The sequence below is a fragment of the Megalobrama amblycephala genome, linkage group LG2 (genome assembly GCF_018812025.1).
Source record: "Megalobrama amblycephala isolate DHTTF-2021 linkage group LG2, ASM1881202v1, whole genome shotgun sequence".
In the NCBI taxonomy this organism is placed as follows: Eukaryota; Metazoa; Chordata; class Actinopteri; order Cypriniformes; family Xenocyprididae; genus Megalobrama; species Megalobrama amblycephala.
In genome coordinates this window covers 34,874,327-34,901,967 of record NC_063045.1, presented here as the reverse complement: position 1 = coordinate 34,901,967, position 27,641 = coordinate 34,874,327, and the positions used below count along the sequence as shown (strand labels likewise).

Here is a 27,641-nt window from a genome sequence, read left to right as displayed (position 1 = left end):
TAGATATGAATGAAACCTTGAACGTGCAGCTTTATGAGGGGAGTATTCACGTTTCACCTTGTGGATGCTAAAAAAGGCTGGAAAAAAATCCCATAGACTTACACTTAAGGGCCCATGTTATATCTAGAGACCAGAGACTCAGGGATGAGACTATTTTGACCCAGAACAACCAAGCGACCATCTAGTGACCACCCAGAGCACCCTAGCAACCGCTTACAACATAAATGCAGCAAGGTTTGTGCTCTGTAGACACAAAATCTTGGTGTTGATGTTGTTTGTGTATGCACATGCATACACAATTCCCCTCTCAGAGCTGTGGATTATCTGTAGGTCAGCGCAAGGACATGTGTAAAGCTAAAACTGATGAAAATCTCAGTCTGTTATATAACACAATCCCCCAGTCCCAGCATTCCCCATGTTGTTCCCACTCCGCACAGATAAATAATGCACTACTGCAGACCTACTACCCTCTTCAAACATCTTATACCTGTACGTTGGCGCACCACATTTAATTAAATATCACAACCTCAACTGTCAGCCTTTCAGCATCATAATTTGTATTGTATGTTTTTGCATTGTATCTCTCAACCTGTCACCTGGTTGTTTAAAACGTCTTTGCTTTGGGTTCAAAGCGTGAGAATGATCCAGAGCGAATACAATGACAAAACACAAATGTTCTATGACCGCGTGTGTGTAGTTGCATCTGTACACTGTTCGAGGCAGAGAGAGTCAGAGTAAAACAAAGAGATGGATGGAGACTGAGAGAAAGAGAGCTTGCAAAGGGAGGGGGGGTGAGTTGGGGTCTCTGATTGGCTAGATTTTTTCTGGTGGTGAAAACGTGATCCAGCCTGCAGAGGCACTGCAGCAGAGAGAGAGAGAGTCTGTGAGGAGGAAGAATCGAGATACTCACAGAAACAGAGGCAAAGCATGCACTTGTGAGTCAGAGAGTGTGTGTGCGGGTGTGTATGAGTGTTTGTAAGAGAGAGAGAGAGAGAGAGAGAGGAAGACAGGGAAAGACATCTGGCTTCACTGAAAGATATTGCATAGAAATAACATGCTAGTAAGAATACCCAATAAGAAGAGGACGGACAGAGCGTGAGAACACTGAAATAGAGGAGAGCGGACGCAGAGAACTACGAATCCTCTTACACAACTGACTGACTGGGTGAATGAATGAATGAGTGAGTGAATGACCAGGACCATCACTGGACAAAAAGAGCCCATCGTGGACAAGAAGAAGAACAGAATGGTGCTTTGTGACGCATCTGACATCTCGTCCTCCATCTTTCCCGTCCTACACCCTTCCATCCATCCTTCTTGGAGACAGGCAGTGAAGTCTTTCCTCCATTCTCTCGCATGCAACAGGAGCATCTGATGCGATTGGCTGTGCTTAGAGGGACGAGATAGCCTGAGACAGCAGCAGAATCACAGGAACTTTGTGTCCCCATGTGCGAAAGACATTAAGATGTTATGAATTGACCACACCACTCTTCCAAATCCAGAGACTCACCACTAAATGCACACTAGAAACAACTAAATACAGGTAGGCATGCTTAAAAGGGTATATTATTATAATATGCCCAAATGAATTTGAACCTTTGCATGAGCATCTTAAATGTTATTTAAATGTTGTATATGGTAAAACAAGAACGTGCAGTTTTTCCTTGAGGTATTTCTACCTAATATCTAAAAATTCAACAACATAAAAATATAATATTGGTGTAACCTAATACTTTCAGGTTAAATCCTTAACATATATTTTTGACTTGAATTTAATTATGTATACTATATATGTATACTATATTATACTATGTATATATTATCATATTTTAATAAATATATAATCTTCAATAAATATTTTTACTTGAATTTAATTATATACATTTTATAGTATACATATTTAATGCTATTTGATTTATATTTTTAGTTAATATATTTATTATAATATTTTATAATAAATGCATAATATGTACATTTTAAATATTGTATTTTAATACATACGTAATCTAAAAATATGCATATATATATATATATATATATATATATATATATATATTATTAGATTCATATACATAATCTAATAATTGATATTAATTTAAAAATCACATTGTTGAATAACAAAACTACTGAACACTTTTTTTTTTAACTTATGTATATGAGTGCAAAGATTATGAAGGTGTAGGTGTTCAGTAGTTTTGTTCTTTATTTGTCAATTTGTCAATGTGATTTTTTTGTAGCATGTGGTTTTGTGCATCTCTGTGCATTTGTGTGTAACAGTAGTGTGTCGTATTTCTGCATTTCTGGGTCCCACATCCTCACGCAGGACTTACACTTCAGCTCTTGTATGGCCGTATTGACCGTGTTGTGGAATAGGGCAGGTTGCAATTCACTATTGCTCACATAAACACCGATTCCATCAATGACTCACATGTTCCGAGTGGGCATCTGATCACATGGGGCTACTATACACCGACACATATACTAACCAATATGTGTGGTTAAGACAGAGAAGGACCTGTGCTTGGGAGTGTTATTGTGTATGTGTGTGTGTGCTGCATGCACAGGCGCTGCAGTCAGTGTGCTGCGTATGCTGCTCTGGTTGCATAACCGCCGCTGCTGGCGCACCCCTCCCACGACACTGCACTAAAAACTGCTAACACAGATGCACACACTCCCAGAATACTAATAAGCACCAAAAACTTGACCAAACACCCAGAAGTCCCTGTCTGCTTCCTGTAGTGTAGATTCAGCCCCGACACAATGTAGATTCAGCAATCGATACTGTCTGTCAATATCTCAAAGGAGAAAAACAGATGTATCTGTCTGTGCACCTGAGGTCATGCTAACATCAGCCGAAAATAATGACTTTGTATTGATTAATGTTATTGGTACTTCTTGTTGGTGTCACCATGTAGCATGATGGCAAATTGTTTACCTCTGATTGGTAAAATCAAATACTAGAAGATGATTGATGTTAGGATTGATTACAATTTCTGATATAAATTCCATTGTGATTCCTTTAAGAAGTGGCATTCTTAATTCCACTGTATCCAGTAGGGTATTTTTTTCATTATATTTGGAATTAGCTGGTGTTTCAATTTTGTTCCTTTTGCATTATATAAGAAATAGGCAAATTATGATAGAAACTGCATTGACATTCCATTAAGATTTGGATGGAAGCTGAAATTGGATGGAAGGAGACATACAACATTTCCATTGTCCAGTTTATTCTTGAAGACAAAGTTGCAATCTAGCCAGTCTGTCCTATTATAGTTTCATCCCATTAGGACTGCTTAAAAAATATGATCGAAATCATTAGCATTCATTGTGGGTGTTTTGACAGACTTGTTGGGGTCATTGATCATTTTGGATAGTTATGTAGAAAAATCCATGTTATAGTGGTAAGAAAAGTTCAGTTTAATCATTAGCCAATGTTTTGTGATGATTAAGATTCACTTAACAGCTTGCTTGTCACTCAGCTAATGCTAACCTTTTGAAGCTAATTAGTTGTAGTGTTTGCTGTTTCCTCACAATCTGCCAGTTTCCAACATTGTTAGTAATGGTATTTGCGACATGTCTAGTGAAACTGACAAGGTGATCTATGTCAACAGAGGCTAAGGGAACAAACAGTCTCTCTCGTGAATGAACTGTGGGTAAAATGGCTGACGCCTGCTCTGAATGACAGCCACTGAATTATTAAACTGCTTCCTCCTCACTAAAACTAGCATGACCTGCGTTCTCTACAGCTGCTCAGCACACACAAAACAGCCATTTCATTGAGGATGCAAACATAGTCTGACATAAACTTGATCATACTTATCACACAGTACCAGAAAAAAACAACATCCATCCATATTTTCATCATCCATAATCATCTCATAGTTTTAACTAACAACTATAAAAACTCAAGATCAGACAGAACTCCTAAAAAAATTGGAAAACCTAAACAAATATGGAACATAATCACATAGTCAATCCAAACATCATATTCTGTAATCTGATTTCAGACAAAGATAAACCTCACTGATGTGACTTTGAAATGGTCTCAGAAAGCTTATGTAAACCGTGCTTGCATTTTCAATCATGGTTGTGTTTCTAACTCATTTGAAGTATTAAAATCTGAAGCCAAGTATTTAGCAATAAATTTAATGACTAGGACCAGACAAACATTTGTGTGTTTTTTTTTTTTTATATATATAAGTAAGCTAGAGTAATTCAGTTTTTTTCAGCTCTCATATTAGCATATTGGTGGTTCCTGCGATCCCATTGGTGGATTTTAAAACCAATAGTATTCTTATTTATCCATGTATAACACTGCGCAACTACAAAATAAAAATACAACACTGCATGTTTGTTTAAAAAAAAATATATATATTACCATAGTTTCAACATGTATAAACCAACAAATAAATTGCATGTTTGTTTAGCAGCTGTATAAATTAAAGATCAGACAGGATTCATAAAGGGGTTGCAAACCTTACACAAATATGGAATATAATCACATATTCATAGAATCCAATCATCATATTCTGTAATCTTATTTCTAAGATAACAGGTAAGAATAAACCTCACTGATGTGACTTTGAAATGGTCTCAGAAAGCTTTTGTAAACTGTGCTTGCATTTTCAATCATGGTTGTGTTTCTAACTCATTTGAAGTGTTAAAATCTCAAGCTAAGTATTTAGCGATAAATTTAATGACTAGGACCAGACAAACATTTGTGTGTGTGTGTGTGTGTGTTTTTTAAAGTAAGCTAGAAAGAGTTTAAATTCAGTTTTTTTCCAGCTCTCATATTAGCATACTGGTGATTCCTGCGATCCCATTGGTGGATTTTAAAACCAAGGGCATTCTTGTTATTTATTCATGTATAACATTGTGCAACTACAAAATAAAAATACAACATTGCAATTATAAACCCAGACAGCAACATAGTGCGGCCCAGAACCGGCCCACATCTGATACATGTCGATTACATGTGGACCAGACATGGGCCGGATCTGGCCCAACACTATACTGCTGTCAGATCTCTCATATTAGCAAATGGTGGTTCCTCCGATCCCATTGGTGGATTTTAAAACCAAGGGTATTCTTATTTATTCATGTATAACATTGCACAACTACAAAAAAATATTACACATTTGTTTAAAAAAACAAACAAAAAAAACTATTACCGCAATCTTACCAATTACAAAACAGCCAACAAATTGTATTTTTTTTTAACAGCTGTAGAAGCTCAAGATCAGACAGGATTCATAAAGGAGTTGCAAATCCTAAACAAATATGGAATATAATCACATATTCATAGAATCCAATCATCATATTCTGTAATCTTATTTCTAAGATAACAGGTAAGAATAAACCTCACTGATGTGACTTTGAAATGGTCTCAGAAAGCTTTTGTAAACTGTGCTTGCATTTTCAATCATGGTTGTGTTTCTAACTCATTTGAAGTATTAAAATATCAAGCCAAGTATTTAGTGATAAATTTAATGACTAGGACCAGACAAACATTTGTGTGTGTGTGTGTGTGTGTGTGTGTGTGTGTGTGTGTGTGTGTGTTTAAAGTAAGCTAGAGAGAGTTTGAATTCAGTTTTTTCAGCTCTCATATTAGCATATTGGTGGTTCCTGCGATCCCATTGGTAGATTTTAAAATCAATGGTATTTTTATTGTTTCATGTATAACATTGTGCAACTACAAAATAAAAATACAACATTGCACATTTGTTAAAAAAAAAAAAAACTATTGCCATGATCTTAACAATTATAAACCAACAAGACAGCAACATAGTGTGGCCCAGAACCAGCCCACATTTGATACATGTTGACCACACATGGGCCAGATCTGACCCAACACTATGTTGTCGTGAGAGAAACATGCATATTTTCTTCAACAGCTGAACAAATTAAAGATCAGACAGGATTCATAAAGGGGTTGCAAGCCCTAAACAAATATGGAATATAATCACATATTCATAGAATCCAATCATCATATTCTGTAATCTTATTTCTAAGATAACAGGTAAGAATAAACCTCACTGATGTGATTTTGAAATGGTCTCAGAAAGCTTTTGTAAACTGTGCTTGCATTTTCAATCATGGTTGTGTTTCTAACTCATTTGAAGTATTAAAATCTCAAGCTAAGTATTTAGTGATAAATATAATGACTAGGACCAGACAAACATTTGTGTGTGTGTGTGTGTTTTTTTTTTTTTTAAAGTAAGCTAGAGAGAGTTTAAATTCAGTTTTTTCCAGCTCTCATATTAGCATATTGGTGATTCCTGCGATCCCATTGGTGGATTTTAAAACCAAGGGTATTCTTGCTATTTATTCATGTATAACATTGTGCAACTACAAAAAATATTACACATTTGTAAAAAAAAAATAAAATAAAAATAAAATATTACCCTTGTCTCACCAATTACAAAACAAGTATTTTTTTAACAGCTGTAGATCAGACAGGATTCATAAAGGAGTTGCAAGCCCTAAATGAATATGGAATATAATCACAAATTCATAGAATCCAATCATCATATTCTGTAATCTTATTTTTAAGTTAACAGGTAAGGATAAACCTCACTGATCTGACTTTGAAATGGTCTCAGAAAGCTTTTATAAACCTTTCTTGCATTTTCAAAAAAAGACTTTGAAAAAAGGGAAAAAAGGAAAAATGTAGGGCGGAGACATGGAGCTATTGTTGAATTGATGGAGGCAGATCTCAAGAAAGGGGTGGGGTTTATGAGGACAAAATAATATAAGAGGTCTGATGTTTCACAGGAAAATCAAGCTGTGAAATTTTGTTTAAAAATTATGAGGTCAAAACATTTTTTAAACATAAAACATATGCATGTATAAGTAATTCACAATAAGATCAATAAAATGTTTATAGTTTTTTTCAACTGCTTACACACAAAATCCTTACTTGTCACACAATTTCTGAAACCTGACACTCAAACACCAGAACCACACACCAAATCTGCAAACCCATACACTAATTCTTGGCCTTCGACTCCTTTTTTTGCAAAACACAACACACAATTCTCTATGTAACACAAAAATCTAACAAGAAGTATCTTGATTTCCTTTTTCAAACACAATCATTGTTTCTGTCCAACTACACATGGTTGATGTATTTCTTTTCTTTGGTACTGTGTAATACTGTATTCACAACCACAAATGCTTACAGTAAAAAAATAAATAGTTTGGTTTCAATCTTGCTTTCATGTTTACCGTGAATTTTTCAACATGTATATGCCATTTGCTTTCAATCTTGTACAGAAATGTACATAGGAGCTCATGAAAGAAAAGCTTTAGGTTTTGAATAACTGTGTATATGATAAATCCAAAAATAGAATATTATGGCAAATGTATTTGCAAAGTAAGACAAATGTTTGCTTTTGAGATGCTTGTGATATTTTTAAATGCAGTGCTTCATTTTGCAAGAGATGTGAGGCATTTTGCATTTTGGATTTGTGTGTAAAGTTTTGAAAAAAAGAGGCAACGTTTTGAAAATGTGTGTAAGCAGTTGAAAAAAAACTAATAGATTTTCCATGTAATGCAGACTTTAATAACACATACAGTATTTATCAAATTATGATTAACAGTTTAAGTTGAATTCCACTTAAATTACCTTTCTACAAATGCTCATACGAAAGTTTCTAGGAGAAATTATCAGTAACAATCTTTTTGAAGTGTCTATGAAGCAGCAGTTCAATTCCATTACATGATGTGAAAATATTTGTAATAATATTCATAACAATACACACCTAAATCAGTAAATAACTATAGTATATATCATAACATTGACAGTGTTTTACTTAGATTTCATATTTATTTAGGTTTGATGATAAATACATGTAAAGTGTAAATTACTTTACTTTTATTTATAATATATACATTTTGCGGTGATATAAACAACCAAGCAGTTAAGATTTGCTATATAGCATCACTTATCGTGTTAAATTTTAATGTATAAATTAATGTTAACATTAAAGGTCCCGTTTTTCGTGTTTTTTTGAAGCTTTGATTGTGTTTATAGTGTGCAATATAACATGTGTTCATGTTTCGCGTGAAAAAAAACACAGTATTTTTCACATAATTTACTTATCTGTATACCGCTGTTTCCACTGTCATAAAAACGGGCTGATGACTTCCTTGTTCTATGAAGTCCCTCCTTCAGAAATACGTAACGAGTTCTGATTGTGCCAGCGGTTCCTGTGTTGTGATTCGACAGCTCTGAGCGCACCTTGCCCGGAAAAGTCACGCCTCTTACCATAACGTGGAGATGCACGCGCTCAGTGTTATTGTAAACATGTCTTTAATTTTACCCTATCAATTTGAGCCGGAATCAGACCCGGTGATTGGACTGCGGGATGAAAATAACAGCGTTTCGACGACATGGCGACAAACACACTCTACAAACGCAACTCTTGTGTATTCCTGTGGGCGGAGGTTAGTCAAAAAACTGTTTTAGTGACGTCGTTAAAGAAGGAAGTAGAGGGATGTAGTCCAAACTGGCCGTTCGATGTAGGCGACTTCTGTTAAATAAAATATCTCGCTTGGCATTGAACTTTGAGCTTTAAAATTTTACAGATTTTATTTATACTCTAACAACAACATTACACACTAACTAAAGTTTGAAACATGGGATCATGAAGAACGGGACCTTTAAAAACTATTGACATTTTTAAAATATTAAATGTCATTATTTATAAAAAGCCTTTAAAAAGATCTTTTTATGACTATTTTCATTTAAGATCAATTGTTGATATTGTGTTTCAAAAACATGCACTTCATGTATAAACATGAATGAAATTGCCCTGTGACTGTATGTGTGAGATTTGCTTTGGCTGTAAGGGCAGGGCTCAGGACAGGATTTAAGAGACAGAGGTGAACAGCTGATAGCATCGCTGGCACAGGACATGATGCCCTCTTGCTGAAAGTCCCACTGCACAGGTGGAATGTATCCAGAGAGAGAGAGAGATGGGCGGTAGGGAGAGATGTGCTTGTGGAATGTGCAGGGTGGTACCTGTGTGTATTTTTGTTGTGTGTTGTATGCGTGTGTGTATTTGTGGGAGTGAGCAGGGTATGAGGACAGGAATGTTCCAGATATTTTGATGACTGTGCGTCCATCTGTTTGCTTGCTTTCAGTGTTGTATATCGCATTCTGTTCATAATGGAAGCTAGTGGAGATTTCCAGTGATTTTTACTTCTGTAAGGTGACATTTTTGAGTAAAACAGGGTATTCAATAAGAAAAGCATTCAAGAAATGAAGCCAGAATGAATGCGAGTTTGCTAAAACCATCATATAACTTTATCCATCTGCCTAAATATGATCTCTGCTGATTTCATGTTCACTTTACATGTGAAGTTTTTCATTTACACCCATAGTCAACAACCAGAATTGTACATTTTTTTCCTAAACACTCCCCCTTATCTGCCATTGGTCACCCAAACAGATAGCCCATCCCTAAATGCTATTGGTTGAGCTGTTGCTGTGTTAGGCTGATTCTCAAAGAAACAGAGCAATTTTTATTTTGATAGTTTGAATTTTCCAGAAAAAAATCACCTTACAATGCTTTACTTATAGTTGTCTCTGCATATTAAACTAGGATAGAAGAAGGAAGTATTATAGCCTAAAACACAGTAAGGCAAATTACTTGTGTATTTGTGTCATTGTGGTGCCAGAATGTACTGGAATGTGATGTCTTGACAATGTGATGAGGTAGTGGATAAACTCAGGAATGTTGTTGACAGTTACTCAATGCATTCAGTTATTGAGCCTTCTTTTAAACATATTTTTTTGTGTTTTAGAGGAAAAGTAAGTATATGGAGTATCATTAATGAACATTACAAAGTAATATTAACTTACAACATTATTAATATGTGAAGAAGCAATTAGATTTCACTCATCTACAGTGCAACGCTGCAGGAATATAAATCAAGTGGCCAACAAAATGTCACCGAACATGGTACCATGTAAATACCTGTGTATGAGAATGTAGTAATGATTTATGATGTCAAAAATAGTATAACAATCTGATATCTACCATCACTCTCCTCATAAGTAGATCATAGATACCATTGGCTAACAATGCTTTTGGGAAATGGAGCCCAGCTCATCTCAGTTATTCACTCGTCTCTTCATCATTCTCTCTCTTCATCATGTTTTGTGCTGACACGGTCGAACACACACATGATTTCATTAAGCGCAGCAGTGCTGTGCTGAGCAGCAAACAGTTGGCCTGCTTTAATATGTTATCTGCTGTCTGTCTCTCTCATGAGCCTCTTACATAACGGAGGAGCTTGTCTTATCAAATATGAAATCCTGTGTGCGATGGTAGCGGAAAGGCTGAACTGAGTTTGCTCCTGACAAACAAAAAAATTAATAGCAGTTAATCGATTCGCAGGGCTAAAGTGTTTCGGACACTATATTGACTGAAATTGTAGAATATACAAGCACACTGGAGAGCACTAAACTCAAGTCACATTACAACAAAATCTTTTTAACACTAACAAAAAAGTACCAAGGGAGTCATTTTTACAATGGTAATACTTAGACTATGGTACTTTTGGGGTTCTATGTAAGTAATTTTATGGTGAATATGTTAATCAAATGGTATATAGCATTATAAACTGATACCATAACTATATTGTACAGTACTTTGTTTTGAAGGAAAACAAAACCATGAATAAACCATGACAAAAATCAATTTTATATATTGTTATATATCTTTTAGATATACCATGCCACAATGGACTGTTTAAAATGTAAGGGAATTAAAAAAAAGGAAAAAAAAAAAGACAACTTGTGTTTTTTGCAACAATTCATTATGTTTAATGCAATAATTTATGCAATGTTTAATACATTTTTTAATTTATTGTATTTTATTGAAAGCCCTAGTTTGTAACCATAAGAAAGGAGAAAAAAAACAAATCTGCATATGTGACCCTGGACCACAAAACCAGACATAAGGGTGATTTATACATAATCTTTATTTATACATTACCTTGATTTATACATAATCTGAAAGCTGAATAAATAATCTTTCCATTGATGTATGGTTTGTTATGATAGGACAATATTTGGCCGAGATACAACTATTTGAATATCTGGAATCTGAGGGTGCAAAAAAAAAAAAAATCAAAATAATGAGAAAATCGCCTTTAAAGTTGTCCAAATGAAGTCCTTAGCAATGCATATCCACTCACAAAAATTAATTTTTGATATATTTACAATAGGAAATTTACAAAATATCTTCATGGAACATGATCTTTACTTAATATCCTAATGATTTTTGGCATAAAAGAAAAAAATGCATAATTTTGACACATACATTGTATTGTTGGCTATTGCTACAAATATACCTGTGCGACTTATGACTGGTTTTGTGGTCCAGGGTCACATATAGGAAAAAAGTAAAGAAGTATTTATCTCCAATGTCACGATTATTATTTTTCTAACACAATAGAAATGCATCTTTATTCATGACAATACATACATAATATGGCATAATATTTCAGGAAGCAATTGACAAATCCAACTCAAAAACCAACTCTAATCCAAATTTCACGTATTTAGTATAATGGTAGGATAATGTACAGTTATCTTTGTGTTGGGGTTTATTTTTGCCATAATGGCTGTTATTTATATACTATGTTTAAGGATCTCTAAACAGAAATGTCTGAAGGCTTGACAATCATATCACCCATCACATCTCACAGTTTCCAACGCCCATGCACCAGATGACTATGCTGATGTCAGAAAGCTTATTCACACCTTTGTGTGTGTGCATGTCTGTGAACCAGTGAGAGCGCATGGTTATTTTTGGCTCTGCCTCACAGCTCTGCGGTGCCGTGGCAACTCGAATGAATGTGACTGACAGTTACTGGCTGATTGGTGCTTCTGTGACCTCCAGAAAATAGAGGACAGATTGGGCCACATCCTGTGTTCACATCCTAATTAAATCATTGTAAACAACTAAACCAATGAAAGAGATGGGAAATAGAATAAACACAGGTTATGATGAGGAGTTATTAAGTCTGACTGGTCACAACAGCTTCAAGAAGCTGGTGCAAAACAAGCGTGTTTTTGTGTGCTCGCCTGCGCATGTTCCAGTGTGTGTGTGGGTGTGTGAGTGGAGGTCCATGTCTGTGGTTGGAGAAGAGTGTGAATCTTCAAAAACGGGTGGATGGGGGAGGAAAGAAGAATGCAGATAGTGGAGAGACGCCATTATCTAGCTTATTCATGTCATGTCACGTTTGATTCCTGTGCTAAATTCAATTAATTACTTAATTCTTGACTGCTAAAATACATTTTTAGGTGTGTAGTATAAATACATTCCATGATATATCTGCAATTCAGGCATTGTCCTTTAACCCAGAAAGGCATATTATCTGACCTGTGATGTACTAGTAACAACAATGAAAATAATGTACTTGTGTATTGTTAAAAAAGTACAGTTTAAGTTGTGTCCCAAATCACACACTGTACACTATGCACTTACTATGCACTATGTACTCTACCATCTAGTGTTAGGTTATTTTTTCATTCAACATCATGCACTCAACTATCACAGCTTTAGCGAAGGAGAAGGGCAAATCCAACATTCCACACTTTGGGTAAATTTTGCATATTGTGTACTAATAGAAATACACATATTTGCACACAGGGCTCTTACTCTACAACCAAAATGGATCTATAAGTTGATATATTGTTGATAATAGCAAAATACTATACATTAGGCTACATTAATACCCTTATATTGTCTTACAAAATATTGAAGAGAAGATAAAGCATGTTCACACAGCAACAGAATGAGTGATTAATATGGTTATACATACACAGTTTGGTTATTTTTCGGGAGTGACAACCGCATTCTACTCTATAACTACAGTATCTCACAGAAGTGAGTACACCCCTCACATTTTTGTAAATATTTTATTATATCTTTTCATGTGACAACACTGAAGAAATGACACTTTGCAACAATGTAAAGTAGTGAGTGTACAGCTTGTATAACAGTGTAAATTTGCTGTCCCCTCAAAATAACTCAAAACACAGTCATTAATGTCTATACCGCTGGCCACAAAAGTGAGTACACCACTAAGTGAAAATGTCCAAATTTGGCCCAAAGTGTCAATATTTTGTGTGGCCACCATTATTTTCCATTAACCATCTTGGGCATGGAGTTCACCAGAGCTTCACAGGTTGCCACTGAAGTCCTTTTCCACTCCTCCATGACGACATCACGGAGCTGGTGGATGTTAGAGACCTTGCGCTCCTCCACCTTCCGGTCATGGCAATCTTCTTATAGCCTCTGCCATCTTTATGTTGAGCAATAATTCTTTTTTCAGATCCTCAGAGGGTTCTTTGCCATGAGGTGCCATGTTGAACTTCCAGTGACAAGTATGAGAGAGTGAGAGGGATAACACCAAATATAGCACACCTGCTCCCCATTCACACCTGAGACCTTGTAACACTAACGAATCACATGACACCGGGGAGAGAAAATGGCTAATTGGGCCAATTTTGGACATTTTCACTAAGGGGTGTACTCACTTTTGTGGCCAGCGGTTTAGACATTAATGGCTGTGTTTTGAGTTATTTTGTGGGGACAGCAAATTTACACTGTTATACAAGCTGTACACTCACTACTTTACACTGTAGTAAAAGTGTCATTTCTTCAGTGTTGTCACATGAAAAGATATAATAAAATATTTACAAAAATGTAAGGGGTGTACTCACTTCTGTGATACTGTATGTCTGCGCATGAATCAAATGCTTCACTCTCCACTTCGATATAAAAGCTGCTGTCTGTTAATTAAGATTTGACTTGTGAACTTGCACTGTATCAACTGTGATAAGTACTTTCAGTGTTATTTAAATCACCATCTTTGACATTTACTTTAGTCACGTGATATTACTGATATTATTGATAGAATAAAAGGTTCTTTTGCTCTTTCATGCAGACAGTATTTGAGCCACTGCTGTAAGCAGCTGTGTGAGTGGGACATTTTGAGACTTGTGGTTGTCAGTTCTAATACAGTCTGACAGTGTGAACAAAAGTGCACTGCATGAAAATAACAAAAATGGTGTTATTTTGTTTCACAGAAAAAAATAAAATAAGTAAGTAAATAAAAAATAAATAAATAAGTAATGACAGTAAATAACAATAAATGATGAATGAACTTTCATTTTGGTTGAAATATCCCTTTAAGTGATGTCACTACCATGTTGGTTGTTTTAATATGATGTCACAGCAGGCTTTCATTAATTTCTGAGTTTCCAGTGTGTAATTACGAGACCAAAGACTGTTTTTTACTAATCGGAAAAAATGGTAATTATGGTAATTCCAACATGACATGAACATACTATTCCCCTCTTAGAGCCAGCAGAGCACTGTGATGTGACAAATTATGCTCCTGTGATAATCATTAAAGTGCTGTCACGCGCTTGCAGTGTAAGCAGCTTTGTTAATTTAATGGAAGCGTTCTATTTTATCACATAAGATGGCTAGCACACTGTGGATGTGGAGTAAAAGGAAGCATGTTCTCTCTCTACCTTTTGTGCTGCATGTAGGTCAGCTTCCTCTCTCTGCTTCTTTCTCCCTCCCTCTCTTTTTTCTCTCTCTAGTACATTCTCTATCATCACATCATGCACAGAATGCAGAGAACTATTACAGATGTGTCAATGTGCTCACCACTGTTAATAAAGCACACACACATTCACAAACCACACTTAACTGCAACATTTTTTTTCTCAGATGATAATTCTTTAAATTGTTACACCCTTTCTCATGTTTACATAAAAAAATGACATACTACAACTAAAATGTATTGTTCTGGTCGTGGATGCTGACTGGAAAATACAGCATATGAAACTGAAAACATACTGTAAATTGGTGTCCTTAATATTATTATAAAAAAGCAATAAGATACTCAAACCATGCTACTTTATACTGTGAATATATCACTATTAAAGAGGTTGCAGGGGCTCCACTGTGCTTCATGCCTAACAACTCCCTTAAGCTGTGACTATATTCACAAACTATTCCCAAATATGTCACAATACAAATGTGAATCTAAGTCACTCTGGATATAATGTCTAATAAATGTAAATATAGCACAATGTTTCATACCTTATTGCTTTAAGTCAACGTGAAATCAAAACATGAAACATTTTTTACTTAATGAATGCAAATTACTGTCTTATTATAAACAATTTACTGGCAGCCTAAATGTTTCTCTTCATAATCTTTATTCTGATATGTCACACCCACTTTTCACCATACAATCAATTTATGCTAAATTAAATCAAGTCCCGCCATACATTATTTCTTGTTGAACATCCCGTTTCATTCGGAAATATGTCACATTCTGGAAGTAAAATGGGCTGCGAACAGCTATTCTCATTGACTTTAAATAAGCACTGGCAGCCATTTTAGAGTAGTGGGATTCTGTAGTGTTGTGTTGTAGTGCATGTATAGGTTTATAGCTGTAGGACAGATTGTTCTGTGGTCAGGTCCTCAGTCTCTTCCTCCACAGTGCCCATGCCCCACAGGGCCCCAGATGGCAGCTGGCAGATAGAGCAGGGGAGTTTTTTAGACTGGAAAAGATGCTGCAGGGTTCCAGATAACTGCTGTGAATGGACATGTTGCGCAGATCACAGTCTTTTGCACAGAATCAGCTTTTAAATTTTCTTCCTCCAAATTTGCCCATTGCTGTTTTTTAGCTGTGGATGACAGGACATTTTTTTAGACAGTGTTCCCAAGAACACAGGCAAATGGCCTGGAAAAGGCTGAGCTGTGTCCTTGCATTAGCATCACCTGAACTGCTTTATTTTTTTCCTCCAGGAAAAGAAACACCACTACCTATGAGTCTGCATATCTGTACCACCCTGGGAAAAGTGCTGGAAGCAAGTAAGGTCTGGCAAGACTCCTGAGACACTCTCAGACCTGTCACGTCACCAAAAAGTGGACGCACAATCTGTCAAGCTCAACACAGACCCCTTAAGGAATTCTGGTCTTTTAAGGACTGGGAGAACACCTTCCAGATCTTTCCTATGCCACACGAGCACCTCCCTGAAAAGACTTATCAGAACAAAGGTCAGGGAGGTGTAAGTGCAGTCAATCACGAGAAGCAGCAAGATCAGGGCATGGTCATACCACAACGGGGACCTGAAACAGGAAGAAGGTTGTGACATTGAAGTGGGTGTAGCTTCTGTTTTTGGCTGGTTGCATCAGTTCCTTTCTGAAACTCATAAAGCAACCCATGAGAAAGTCTACGGACGTTTGGCTAACAGTATTAAACAACAGCATTTCTTAGTAAGATCCTAAGACTCTCTTCAAGGTACTCTGTGTTTAGGTCCTTATTGTATTTATGTCCAAATAAATGTGCTGTAACAGTGAAAACACTGAAACAATTGCCAACATATCTTCTGATCTTGAGTGTGATGCACTTGTAGTGTTTAGCCATTTATTTGTAAGAAATAATATCATTGAATATCCTATTACATTGAACTCTCAATTGTGCAATATCAGTGAACAGGGTGTAAGTCATTGCCTCAAAACTTTGTAAACCACTGGAGCCACAAGCTGCAACTTATTGTGACATCTGAAGCAAGACACAGTTGTCTGTTGTCCTTCAGGTCTTTTTATACTGTGCACTGGCTGGAAGTCTTTGTCCATCTGTGCCACATAAAGACTCAGGGTGAAGCAGCCTGTGACCAAGGAGGGACTTTGAGACAGCAATGGACAAACCCATCCGTCCTCATGTCCCCTGCAATGGCTGAATGTCCTCCCCCAGTGCACTGAAGACGTTCTCTGCAGGACCGTACACTACACCCAGTTCCTCTAGCCAAGAACACCACACCTAGGAGTGAATGTCCTGCCTGCGGCGCCAACCTGTGACCATCCCTATGGACACCGTCAAGATCATCCAGTCGGAGAAGTTCCCTCGGGAGTGTCCGGTCCCCGTGACCCAGCCTCGCTACGCACCACCTCCCCGTGTGGCCTGGGATGGAGGAGGCGAGGGCGAGGTTATTGTTAACCAGGCATGTGGGGACCTGTCCATGGAGGTCAATGGGAACACTGTGGTCCCACCCAGACCCCTAGTGTCTCCTCCTGCCCCCATCCTCCGCCGTGAAGCCAGTTATCTTGCCCAGCGCAAGGCCAGCACATCCGACATCTGCTACCATCAGTTCCACTACAAGATGGACGACGTAATCGTCAACCAGTACGTGCTACGTTCTTCCTCCACCTCTTCCTCCTCCTCCTCCACCTCCTCAGGCCCAGTAATGCCATGCGAACCACTGGACTGCCCCACGTGTGGACACACCTACAACTTTGCTGGCAAGCGACCACGTATCCTGTCCTGTTTGCACTCGGTATGTGAGGAATGCCTGCAGATCTTGTATGAGTCCTGTCCCAAGTACAAGTTCATCTCCTGCCCCACTTGCCGCCGCGAGACCGTGCTCTTCACCGACTACGGGCTAGCTGCGCTGGCCATCAACACCAGCATCCTCAGCCGGCTGCCGCCCGATCCGGCGGGGACCGTGCAGTGGGGCAGCGACGGTGACCGCAGCTGCTATCAGACGGTCCGCCAGTACTGTCAGTCGGCTTGCACTTGCCACATTGCCAACCCTCTTTCCTCCTGTGGCATCATGTAGACCGGAGGGGGCTGATGACCGGCACAACTCATCCCAAAAGCTATCCACATCTGAAAACCTTGAGCCACACACATTCACCTTCTCCAAAGGGTCACAGATGTATCTGTATATTTAATAGCACAGGATGCTATGTGGACTTGAAGTGAAAAGGACACTTGTGTGCAAAGACAGAGATATGAAATATCAGAGTAAATGTATTTTATGTATGAACTGATTTCCCTATAGCCCTCGATCTCTTGTTTGGATGTGTTCGTCATTGACATCTCTTTACATGGGAATGCCAAGGGAAGTCTATCTCCCCCCATACTGGGTATAATAAAGACCAATAAAGAATTTAAAGTCAAACTTTTTGTTTGGTCTAAACTTTTAGTAGCTCATTTAGGTGCTGTAAGCAATTCAGCTATTTTGCTAAACATTTTCTAAACCTGAGCTGCATCCAAAATTACATACTCTCTGAGTAGATACTACCTTTCAATAAGTAATTTGTTGCAATATATATATATATTTCTTTTTCAATGCTTTTGTGTTCTCTCGCAATTATTTAGTTGGGTAATTATATTGTATATAATTTGTGGGTATCAGGGAGCTGCTATCAATATGCAGAGGATTGAAATCACTTTTGAAAGTGCTTGCTTTTCACTTTCACGCTCCAAATTCGTGATCATGCATATTCTGTGTATAGGGAGCAGTGGTACTGACCACACATTTTACAAGATATTTGTCAATGACGCTCAGGATCTGTTGCCCACCAAATCCCGTGCCATCTTCCTGTCAGTAATCTCTCCTTACTCTCTTCATGTGATAAGTGAAATCTGATGTACTGTAATGTAACTATCGCAGCAAGCCTAACCATGTCCCTTTAGGGGCTCCGTAGAATGCGTTACTTGTTTTCTATGCATTTCCAAATACGGATTTAGTCTTCAGTAAAGTGTCCATTGGATGTGCACTTCAGAATCTCAGTAGCAGCAGGTCATACGGGAACTTTTCGACTATTATACATACTGTGAATTTAAACATTCTACTCTTTTCACTAACTGTTTTTCACCTACTATAGTAGAGAAGTATGCAATTTCAGATGCAGCCTTAGTCACTGAATTAGGCTGCACCCATTCCTACAACCATACGCTCATCTATTCAAAACCACACCCTCCTCATGCCAGCTAACCCGATGACAAAAAGACAGATCTGGAAAAAAAAATCACTGACCTGATGGAGATAACTGACATTACAAATATTTACATATACACATATTTACATATATTCCACAAGCCAAAACAAATGATCCTGTTCAAAAGATTACATACTAAAGTTCTTAATATCATGTATTGCCTCCTCAAACATCAATGACTGTTTGCAGCTTTTTGTGATAGTTGTGTATAAATTCATATTGTGCATATTGTGGATAAATTATTTTGTATTGTGGAATATATTAAAAACTGTATCTCTTTTTTTTAAAAACTGCTAAATATCAGATTCTGCTAGGTGAATGTAAACTTACTGTATATGACAGGATGTAAACTTGCAAACACATCTGTATATTGTATATTTTATTACATTATTTTGTATTAAAACACTTTACACTACGAAATAAGATCAAAGAAAAGTTGTTTTAGCAGCAAAGGTTGACGTACTGAGATTGACCATGATAAATGATAATATACTAAAAAAAATTAAAGATCCAGCAGTGAAAATGAAACAATTGCAACAAATAATAAGTGCATTGACAGTTCCACAGAACAATTAAGTACATTAATATTATTAGTACTACTAGTACTAATACTAGTACTAGTACTTTATTTAAGTGCAAAGTACTTGACTAAAACACATAGGCCTGGTTTCACATACAGGGCTTAGATTAAGCCAGGATTAGGTCTTAGTTCAATTAGGACATTTAAGTAGCTTTTATAAACGTACCTTAGAAAAAAACATTATTGGTGTGCATCTTGAGACAAAATAATGTCAGTGACATATTTTAAGTTACAATATGTCAGTACAAGTTGCTTTCAGCTAAAACAGCTCAAAAATGCACTTTAGTCTAGGACTAGCTTAAGCCTTATCTGTGAAACCGGGGGAAAGTTACACATAATAGTGCCATAATCCTCACGTAAATGGATGGTGTGTATGACTGCTTTGAAACACCATCACTGTGACCTGAATGTCAGTGACGTGTGGTCATCCTTCTGCTCCTGAAAATGTTTGGCAGTTTTGTTTTCTTCTTAGGCTGAACGCTTTGAGTAAAGACATTTATGAAGATATACTTAATAAATCAACATTAACAAATGAAAAAAAAAAAAAAAGATACACAATCAATAAAACAGGGATCATATAAAAATCAGACTTTGATTTATTTGAGTTCTTACCTTGTACTTTCTTTGTCAGACTGTTGTGTTCCCTGCCTTCGAAATGATGTAAATTTCAGCTTTTGGATCTTACTTAGCTTTTTGTGTTCATTTTCTGGTTGCTGGTTAAACAAAGAGAGGAACAGTGTTATTGTAATAACTTTCAACATCCACATTTTCATGCTGCTTATACTACTAATAAGGGATAGTTCACCCAAAAATGAAATCCAGTCATTATTTACAGCCCTTATGTTGTTCCAAACTTGTATGAATTTCTTTTTTTCAGTGCAACACAAAGCACAAAATAAAAGGTTTAGCAGAATGTCTGAATGTGGATGAGAACCAGGGGCCTGAAAATCACTATAAGTCCATATGACTTTATAAATCATTATAATTGCACTATATATACGTCTTCTGAAGCCAAACAATAACTTTTCAATGAGGAAAAGACAGAAATTAAAGTCATTATTCAATAAAAATATCTGTTGTGGTCAACATTCCAACTATTTTATTTTAAACAGTCTTTTATAAATAACTCCTTTCATAATCACAAGTTTGCGAAAAACATCAGTGTGAGTAAATTAGTTTTCATTTTAGGTCAGCTTATTCCTTTAATATCTATAATGTTTTGTTCCACTCAGTGTTCACTTACAGGATCTTTACCATCAGGCTCCTCAACTAAGACATCTGCAATAAGATCGTCTCGAGCAAACCTTGCTCTCCCTGTAGGACAGACATCTATTTTTAACAGACATCCACTAAAGCCAGAATGTCTTTTTTAATATATATATGGATTTAAACTAGCACTGAGTTAATCTGTCAAAAACGGTTAAGACTCACTGTGACGGCCGACGGCTGCCTGAGTGTCAGATACTGATCTGTGCCGAAACCCCATGGGTTCCTTTAGGCGTGACGATCCACTGGTTGGATCTTCATGACCCAGAATCTGTAAACTTTGACTGTCAGGATAGCTTATTTCCTCCTTGTGCAAGCGTACACACTGAAAACATTCAGTTAGAGAGTTAATGTGCTGGAAATATGAGGTTTCAGTTTACAGGAAACAATAAGAAGTCATTTTGACACATGACACCACTTTTGACAAACCGACTTGAGCTTGGCAGCAAAATAGAACTGGAAAGTCTTGAGAGAGTTATAAGACCTAAATTAGCAACTTTTCTGTAATATATCAGTGTCTCTAACCTCTATTTCAGCATGCTGACTCTTCAGGATCTCCACCTCCTTCTGCAGGCTGTGGTTTTGCTGCTGTAGCTTTGCGATGTTCTCCAGCATCCTGCACACCTGCTCCAGGTACAGCAACCCTGGAGAGAGCTTGTCCAGTCTGTATTGATCACCGTCTGCAAACTGCTGAGACAGAGAGATCCAGATTCATTAAGATTCCCAGTGTTGGGAACAGTACAGCTTTTATCATCTAATTTGGTGGGATATAAAAGGCAAAAGCTAATCAAAGAACACTATTTGTATAAAATGAAAAACATGATCCCTGTTCTAGATTCAGATTTCTCTGATCTTAGTATTAAATAGTTTACAGATTATAGTTATGAACTTATTCGGAGCTGCTCTGAGCTGTTTGAACAAGCTGAGCTTCTGAAGTCTTTAAAGGAAGTGAATGCAAATAAAAAACGTTAAAGCAGAAGTGCGTGATTTCTGTATTACTCACATCATCAAATGGATTTACTAAAATAATGACTGACTGTTTTTAATCAGGTTTTCCGAAAACTCCCCCTCTCAGATAGTGGTTGAATAAAGAGATAGTCCCACCCCCAAACTAATGTAATTGGCTGAGCTGTTGCTGCTCAAACAGAGTAATGTTTTGAGAGCGCCACATTGTTGAAACTTTACAGAGAAATCAACTGACAAATGGATTGTAATTGACTCTGCATATTAAGCTTAGAAAAAAGTATTTTAACATAAAAACATAATTCACCTTTAAGAAAGAGCAGTATGCAAATTATACAATGAATATTTATATGTGAATACACACTGTAAAAAATATTTTCATATTTTTTCATCACAAAGTTTTTTTCTTTGACATAAAATGTTCTGTTTTTTAAACTAATCACCATCATTGTAGTAACTCAAATTTTTAATTTTAATGAACTCAAAATTTTAAGGCAACTTTTTAAAGTTAAACCAACAATTCTTTTTTACAGTGTAGATAGTAAAGTTTGATGACAAACTTTGAAGTTGGCTTGAAAAAGCAGGCCAGAAAGTTTGAAAAAGTTTAAAAAGCTTGAAGTTTGAAGGTTTTCAGTTTGAAGTTTAAAGTAGTCTTAAAGTTTGGTTTCACACACACACACACACACACACACACACACACACACACACACACACACACACACACACACACACACACACACACTGTTTGACTCAAAACCTTACAGTTACTGAAATAACAGTACGTCAACAATAACAGTACGTCAAAACCTGGAAGACTAATTTGCCACTGGTTCCCTCAAGATTTCCATATGGTGTTTTATAATAGTTTTTTTTTTTTTAATTTATGAGTAAAATAAAGCCTGTGGTAAACATAACTTGACGATACTTTGAAGTTTTGTTCTACAACATAAACTGCACACACCCATCCCGGAAACACAAATTTTGAAGCAGTTATGTTTATTTTTGAAAACGTATGTGTCTAATAAGTAATTAGAAAAGACACTTTGAGGTATGAGTATGTGCAGTTTACGATGAAGGAACCAAGGGGGAATTAGTCTTCCAGGTTTTGACGTCATCCCTGCACCACTCTATAGCTTTGTGACCGCTTCCTCATGTAACAACTAGCCCCTCTAGACTCCTCTCTTTCAAAAACTGTAATAACTACATAACTATAAGAACTCTCTGGTGACATTTAACACCCAATTTCTTTCAAAATTACACAAGAACAACATTTGTTATTTCCTTATTAGAATGAAAAGATTGTTTTGGTTATGTTTCTATAAGTTTTTCTTCCCCCCAATTTTCCCATCGAAGCGATAACGTTCAGACATGTCCCGCACAGATCTTTATCATTCCTGGCACCATTCCAGTCATTCCTCTCTCACCTGAACCGACCGGTTCACAGTCTTAAAGCACTTGTTTAACCTCTCATGACCAGTGTTGGGGGTAACGCATTACAAGTAACTTGAGTTACGTAATCAGATTACTTTTTCAAGTAACTAGTAAAGTAACGCATTACTTTTTCAATTTACAACAAAATATCTAAGTTACTTTTTCAAATAAGTAACGCAAGTTACTTTTCACAGTTAATGACTGACAGATCTCCTGTCCCCATATTGAGAGAAACAAAGTGCAGAGGATGTTGTGTGCGCTGTGTAAGCATGATGGTTATTGTAGTTTTAGACTAAATGTGAACATGCATTTACTCATCTCAGTTGCACGAAAACATTCAGTATTCCTCAAAATGAATAAAAACAGTGAAATGCAATCTCAGAATTTCTGCAAACCTGTAATAATAAACTATATTAAATTACACAAATATACTTTATGTATTTAATCTAAATTATTAACCAATGTCTTTACTGCTGACCTTCAATATACCTAATTCAACCAATTAATAAGCAAAAATACTTTAGATTAGATTTAGAAATAAGAACTAGAACTTCCTTCTCCTGTATCTATTCTTCTTTAATCCAGAATGGCAGCACAGCTGAAAGGTTTGTTTGAGCTGCGCCCTCTACTGTACAGGTGTAAATATGCATTTCCTTCAGCCTGAGGCTTATTCATTTCACTTTTGGTGTGAAAGGGCCTTTTTGCCAAAAATAGAACTTTTTTTGTTGTTATTAAAAAACAAACAAGCAAGCCCAACCCCGGTGAGAAAAAGTAACGCAAAAGTAATATAACGCATTACTTTTCATAAAAAGTAACGAAGTAACGCATTTAGTTACTTTTTTAGGGAGTAACGCAATATTGTAATGCATTACTTTTAAAAGTAACTTTCCCCAACACTGCTCATGACACAGATTCACACCAGACATAGAAAGGATGTCTAGACTGTGCATGTACATTGTGTGAGTTCAAGAAAGTTTCAGCGTGATAAAATATGTAAGAGGTTACCTGCTCATTATGTACTATATTACAATGCATTATGTACATGAGCTAATCATAAAAGATTATGCAACTTGAGGACTGCCTGTCATTTCTTGACCATGAAGACTCACATGACATGGGCAAAGTGCATTCAGAGCTCTATGCCTTTGATGTCGAACATTTCAGCTATTGATACCAGTGAGATTACTATGTAATTTTTTAAAGGAAAAATTATGCATCATATTCGATCAACACGCACACACACATATATATATTTTCTCTAAACATTAGGGCTGTCAGGTTAATTTTAACTGTAAATTATTTGATATTATTATTAAATTATTAACTGCCACATCATGTAACTGATTCACATTTTATCATAAATAATGAATGAATATTCATTTTAAAACTTAAACTTAAAAAATACACAAATTAAATGATGATCTGTTTGGCCATTTTGTTTGCCATTTTGTCCAAGTGAACCAATTGTCCAAATACAGTGAATGCAGGAAGTCTGTTATGCATATGACAAAAATGTGTGCAAATACCAGGTAAGTAATGTTGGAGTGCGAGGAGCGTGAGGAGTGTCTGATGTCAAGTGTGTGATATGAAAAATGAGCACTATGTGTCATGTTCGTGTCAAGTGCATCTAAGGCAGCTCACAATGAGGTAGCAAAGCACGTGTTTACAGGTGGAACAGCATGATTACATTAGTCATAAAAGTGATTTATGGCAAATAAAGAGATATGCTAACCACTGTTCCCTATTATAGCAAAATGGTTTCATTGAAAAGTAGGCACAAGCAATAAAATAAAAATATAACATTCAAATTTTTGTATTTTAGATTTGAAGTCACTTTCTATTCTATTAAAAACAAACATCTTTAAAGGAAGTAGATTCTGACTGCTTACCTCCAACTGGCTGTCTACTGGTTGGCAGTGTTGGTCGTATTTAATACGTTTTCTGTACAGCTCTGCTTTTATGGGATCTGAAGGTTGTGAATGTGTTCTTCTTGGGCGAGCAAACCGATGATGTGGTCTGGAGCTGGTTGGGCGACAGTTGGTTGGAAAAGAGGCTGTGTTACAGCGATACCGTGGGCCAGTGGGCCCCCTTTCCGTCTGATGTAAAGGTTCTCTCCATGAAGGTGGTTCTGTTCTTCTCAAGGATTGCTCCACCTTCAGACATGTTGTTTTTGGAGCCACAGAATCGAGAGAGACACATGAGGATGAGGAGGAGCAAACAGAAGGAGACTGGGATGAAGGTTGAAAATCCTCCACTGTAGAGCCAGAAACTGGATGTGATTCTTCAGATGTCAGTGCACTACACTGATGAGAATGACAGGGACTAGTTGTACTAACCGTCTCAAATCCCGAGTCCTCGGATTCTGATTTTACATTGGATAGTGGGACGGAGTTCCTAGACACTGATTCTAATCTGTCCACACCAGCTCCTGACTGAAAGTGTAAATCCGAGTAGCCTTCAGTCACCCAACTCTCAAGGAGATTCCCAAAATTCCTATATAGGTTCATTGATAATGAATTTCTCTCTTCAGGTTCTCAGTTTCTCTCCCCAGGCTCTCGTAGTCAATCAGAACACGTGAACTTCCTCGGAGCACCTTGACTGTCTCACAACTGACTAGAAACTTGCAGGTTGGTTTTTGTCACATTGAACTAAAAACACCTTTCAAGGGCCGCCCACATTCCGACTCCTATGCTTCTCAATCAGCTTCTGACAACTGCTCCACTTCTAGTGCCGTTCCTAAAATCCTGAGCTCATGTTCATTGGCAGATCTGTCAAGACATGTTGTGTGGGTGTTGAAACTTTCACAAAGCCCTTAAACAAAGAAACTGCTGGTATCCTGAGAAGAATAAGCAAAGGTCTCCATAGCATTGAAAAGATCACAATTTATCCAACACAAGGCCACCATAGACATTATGGAGAACAAGTGCCCAAAAAAATGAGTTTGGTCCCCCAATGTTCAAGACATGGTTACGCTCTTGACCCAACATAATATGATGGCACTTTGCAAATTCATAAATATACAGTACACAAGAGAAAATAATAAAGTGTATTTGTAACAATTTAATGTTAAGCATTATTCATTTGGTAACTGTCAATATTGGTCAACAGAACCAACTCAAGTTTGGAGAAATAGTACCTTCATTTTTTTCTCAGCCATTTTTTCCACATTGGATATAATTTAAATATATAAAAAAAGAATGCACTGAAACTAGGACCATAGAGTTTCATTCATTTCACAGCTTTGAAGGAGTACAGAGGAATAGACATTCCTTTACAACGATAACATCAGCATTCCTCTCTGTGTAGGAAAAATGAAAATATGCAACTTCAGAGAAAAAATGTCAAACTGTTAAACACTAATAATGAAACATGCAAAGCAAATGGATGGCACACTGCTATGTTTATATTATGACAATAATCTGTGTTATTAACTTTATTATATTATGGCATTATGATTGCATATAATTAAACTGGACTTCAATTAAAGTTATACTGTATAGGCCTATTTAATTGCGCATGTTAAGGTGTCAAGAAGAAACTGGCCACAGCAAGGTCAACACATTTCTTTGCATTGATGTCCATTGACCCTTTAAGGGATCTAGACCTCAGGCCTCCTGCACTGAAAACAATGGTTGGTAACACTTTCTAAGAAGCCTTTATTTATAATGTATTATAAGGGTATTCTTAATGCATAATAGTACATGCATAATGCCTTATAAACAACATTATAATATGTTGTATCATCTTATAAATAATCGTAACAACAGTTACAACACATTATAACACTTTCCTATTTGTGGTTATAACTTAAGAGTACGATGCATTTATAATGCATCATAAGGGTATTCTTAATGCATTATAATTCATACATTATGCCCTATGAACAACATTATAATGTTTTATCATCTCATGAATAATAGTATAATTGCGGTTATACTATTAACTATTAAAACTATTAAGAGTATGATGATTTTTTACACACAATGAATATATTTTTATCCACTTAAGTTATAATGGATTACATATCACATAGTTTTATATATTTTACTTTCCCAAGTCTCATATCTTGATGTTGTTTAAAATCTGCACAGTCTCATACTACGTCTTATGAGTGGTCTTTTGCTGCTTAAAGTAAAGTGACAAAAACAAAGTCTATAACCACAAATAAGTAAGTATTATTACTGTTGTTATGATTATACATGAGATGACACAACACATTATAAGGTTGTTTATAAGGCATTATGTTTGTATTATAATGCATTAAGAACACCCTTATGATGCATTATTAATCTGGTGTTACAATGCATTAAAGGTTATAACCACAAATAGGTAAGTGTTATAATGTCAAGGACATCAAGGACAGGAACTAAACGTTTTATAAAAGATGATACAACATATTATAATGTTGTTTATAAAGCATTATGCATGTATTATACTGCATTAAGAATACCATTATAATGCATAATAAATTCAGGCTTCATAGAAAGTGCTACCCAACAGGTAATCAACATATCACATATTTAAGATTAAAAAAAAAAAAAAAAAAAAAAAAAATCACTGTGTACATT

General features: G+C 36.4%; 2 protein-coding genes and 4 non-coding genes across 8 annotated transcripts; 1 reads left to right on the top strand and 5 right to left on the bottom strand.

The window, feature by feature from the left end:
* The first annotated feature begins 872 nt into the window (after nucleotides 1–872).
* On the top strand, nucleotides 873–18,010 carry rnf208 (ring finger protein 208). Its single transcript, XM_048172914.1, has 2 exons — nucleotides 873–1,543; nucleotides 15,852–18,010. Exon 2 carries the CDS (start codon nucleotides 16,880–16,882, stop codon nucleotides 17,663–17,665), a length of 786 nt encoding a protein of 261 aa, XP_048028871.1. The 5' UTR covers nucleotides 873–1,543; nucleotides 15,852–16,879; the 3' UTR covers nucleotides 17,666–18,010.
* On the bottom strand, nucleotides 4,446–4,578 carry LOC125263867. The gene has a single exon (XR_007183935.1). It is a non-coding gene; the product is annotated as a U8 small nucleolar RNA (small nucleolar RNA).
* LOC125263866 lies at nucleotides 5,239–5,371 on the bottom strand. The gene has a single exon (XR_007183934.1). It is a non-coding gene; the product is annotated as a U8 small nucleolar RNA (small nucleolar RNA).
* Nucleotides 5,910–6,042, bottom strand: LOC125263865. Its single transcript, XR_007183933.1, has one exon. It is a non-coding gene; the product is annotated as a U8 small nucleolar RNA (small nucleolar RNA).
* On the bottom strand, nucleotides 6,451–6,583 carry LOC125263868. The gene has a single exon (XR_007183936.1). It is a non-coding gene; the product is annotated as a U8 small nucleolar RNA (small nucleolar RNA).
* si:dkey-106l3.7 lies at nucleotides 13,677–25,831 on the bottom strand. Of its 3 annotated transcripts, none has more exons than XM_048172903.1 (6): nucleotides 24,963–25,831; nucleotides 21,205–21,369; nucleotides 20,845–21,004; nucleotides 20,657–20,727; nucleotides 20,026–20,126; nucleotides 13,677–15,730 (listed from the first exon to the last, which is right to left on the bottom strand). In XM_048172903.1, exons 1-6 carry the CDS (start codon nucleotides 25,578–25,580, stop codon nucleotides 15,727–15,729), a joined length of 1,119 nt encoding a protein of 372 aa, XP_048028860.1. In that variant the 5' UTR covers nucleotides 25,581–25,831; the 3' UTR covers nucleotides 13,677–15,726. The 3 variants fall into 3 exon arrangements, with proteins under 3 accessions (XP_048028860.1, XP_048028849.1, XP_048028855.1); XM_048172892.1 differs by lacking the exon at nucleotides 13,677–15,730 and adding an exon at nucleotides 19,614–19,893 and having other exon boundaries at nucleotides 24,963–25,817; XM_048172898.1 differs by lacking the exon at nucleotides 13,677–15,730 and adding an exon at nucleotides 19,614–19,893 and having other exon boundaries at nucleotides 21,205–21,366; nucleotides 24,963–25,815.
* Nucleotides 25,832–27,641: the final 1,810 nt, after the last annotated feature.

Excerpts from the sequence above, each read along its gene's own strand:
- rnf208 (XM_048172914.1), top strand. The coding sequence starts at position 16,880 with ATGTCCTGCCTGCGGCGCCAACCTGTGACCATCCCTATGGACACCGTC.
- si:dkey-106l3.7 (XM_048172892.1), bottom strand. The coding sequence starts at position 25,580 with ATGAACCTATATAGGAATTTTGGGAATCTCCTTGAGAGTTGGGTGACT. Across the intron at positions 20,728-20,844 it reads GGCAGCCGTCGGCCGTCACA|GGAGAGCAAGGTTTGCTCGA; the intron begins GTGAGTCTTAAC and ends TCTGTCCTACAG. Across the intron at positions 20,127-20,656 it reads AGCCTGATGGTAAAGATCCT|CAACCAGAAAATGAACACAA; the intron begins GTAAGTGAACAC and ends TTGTTTAACCAG.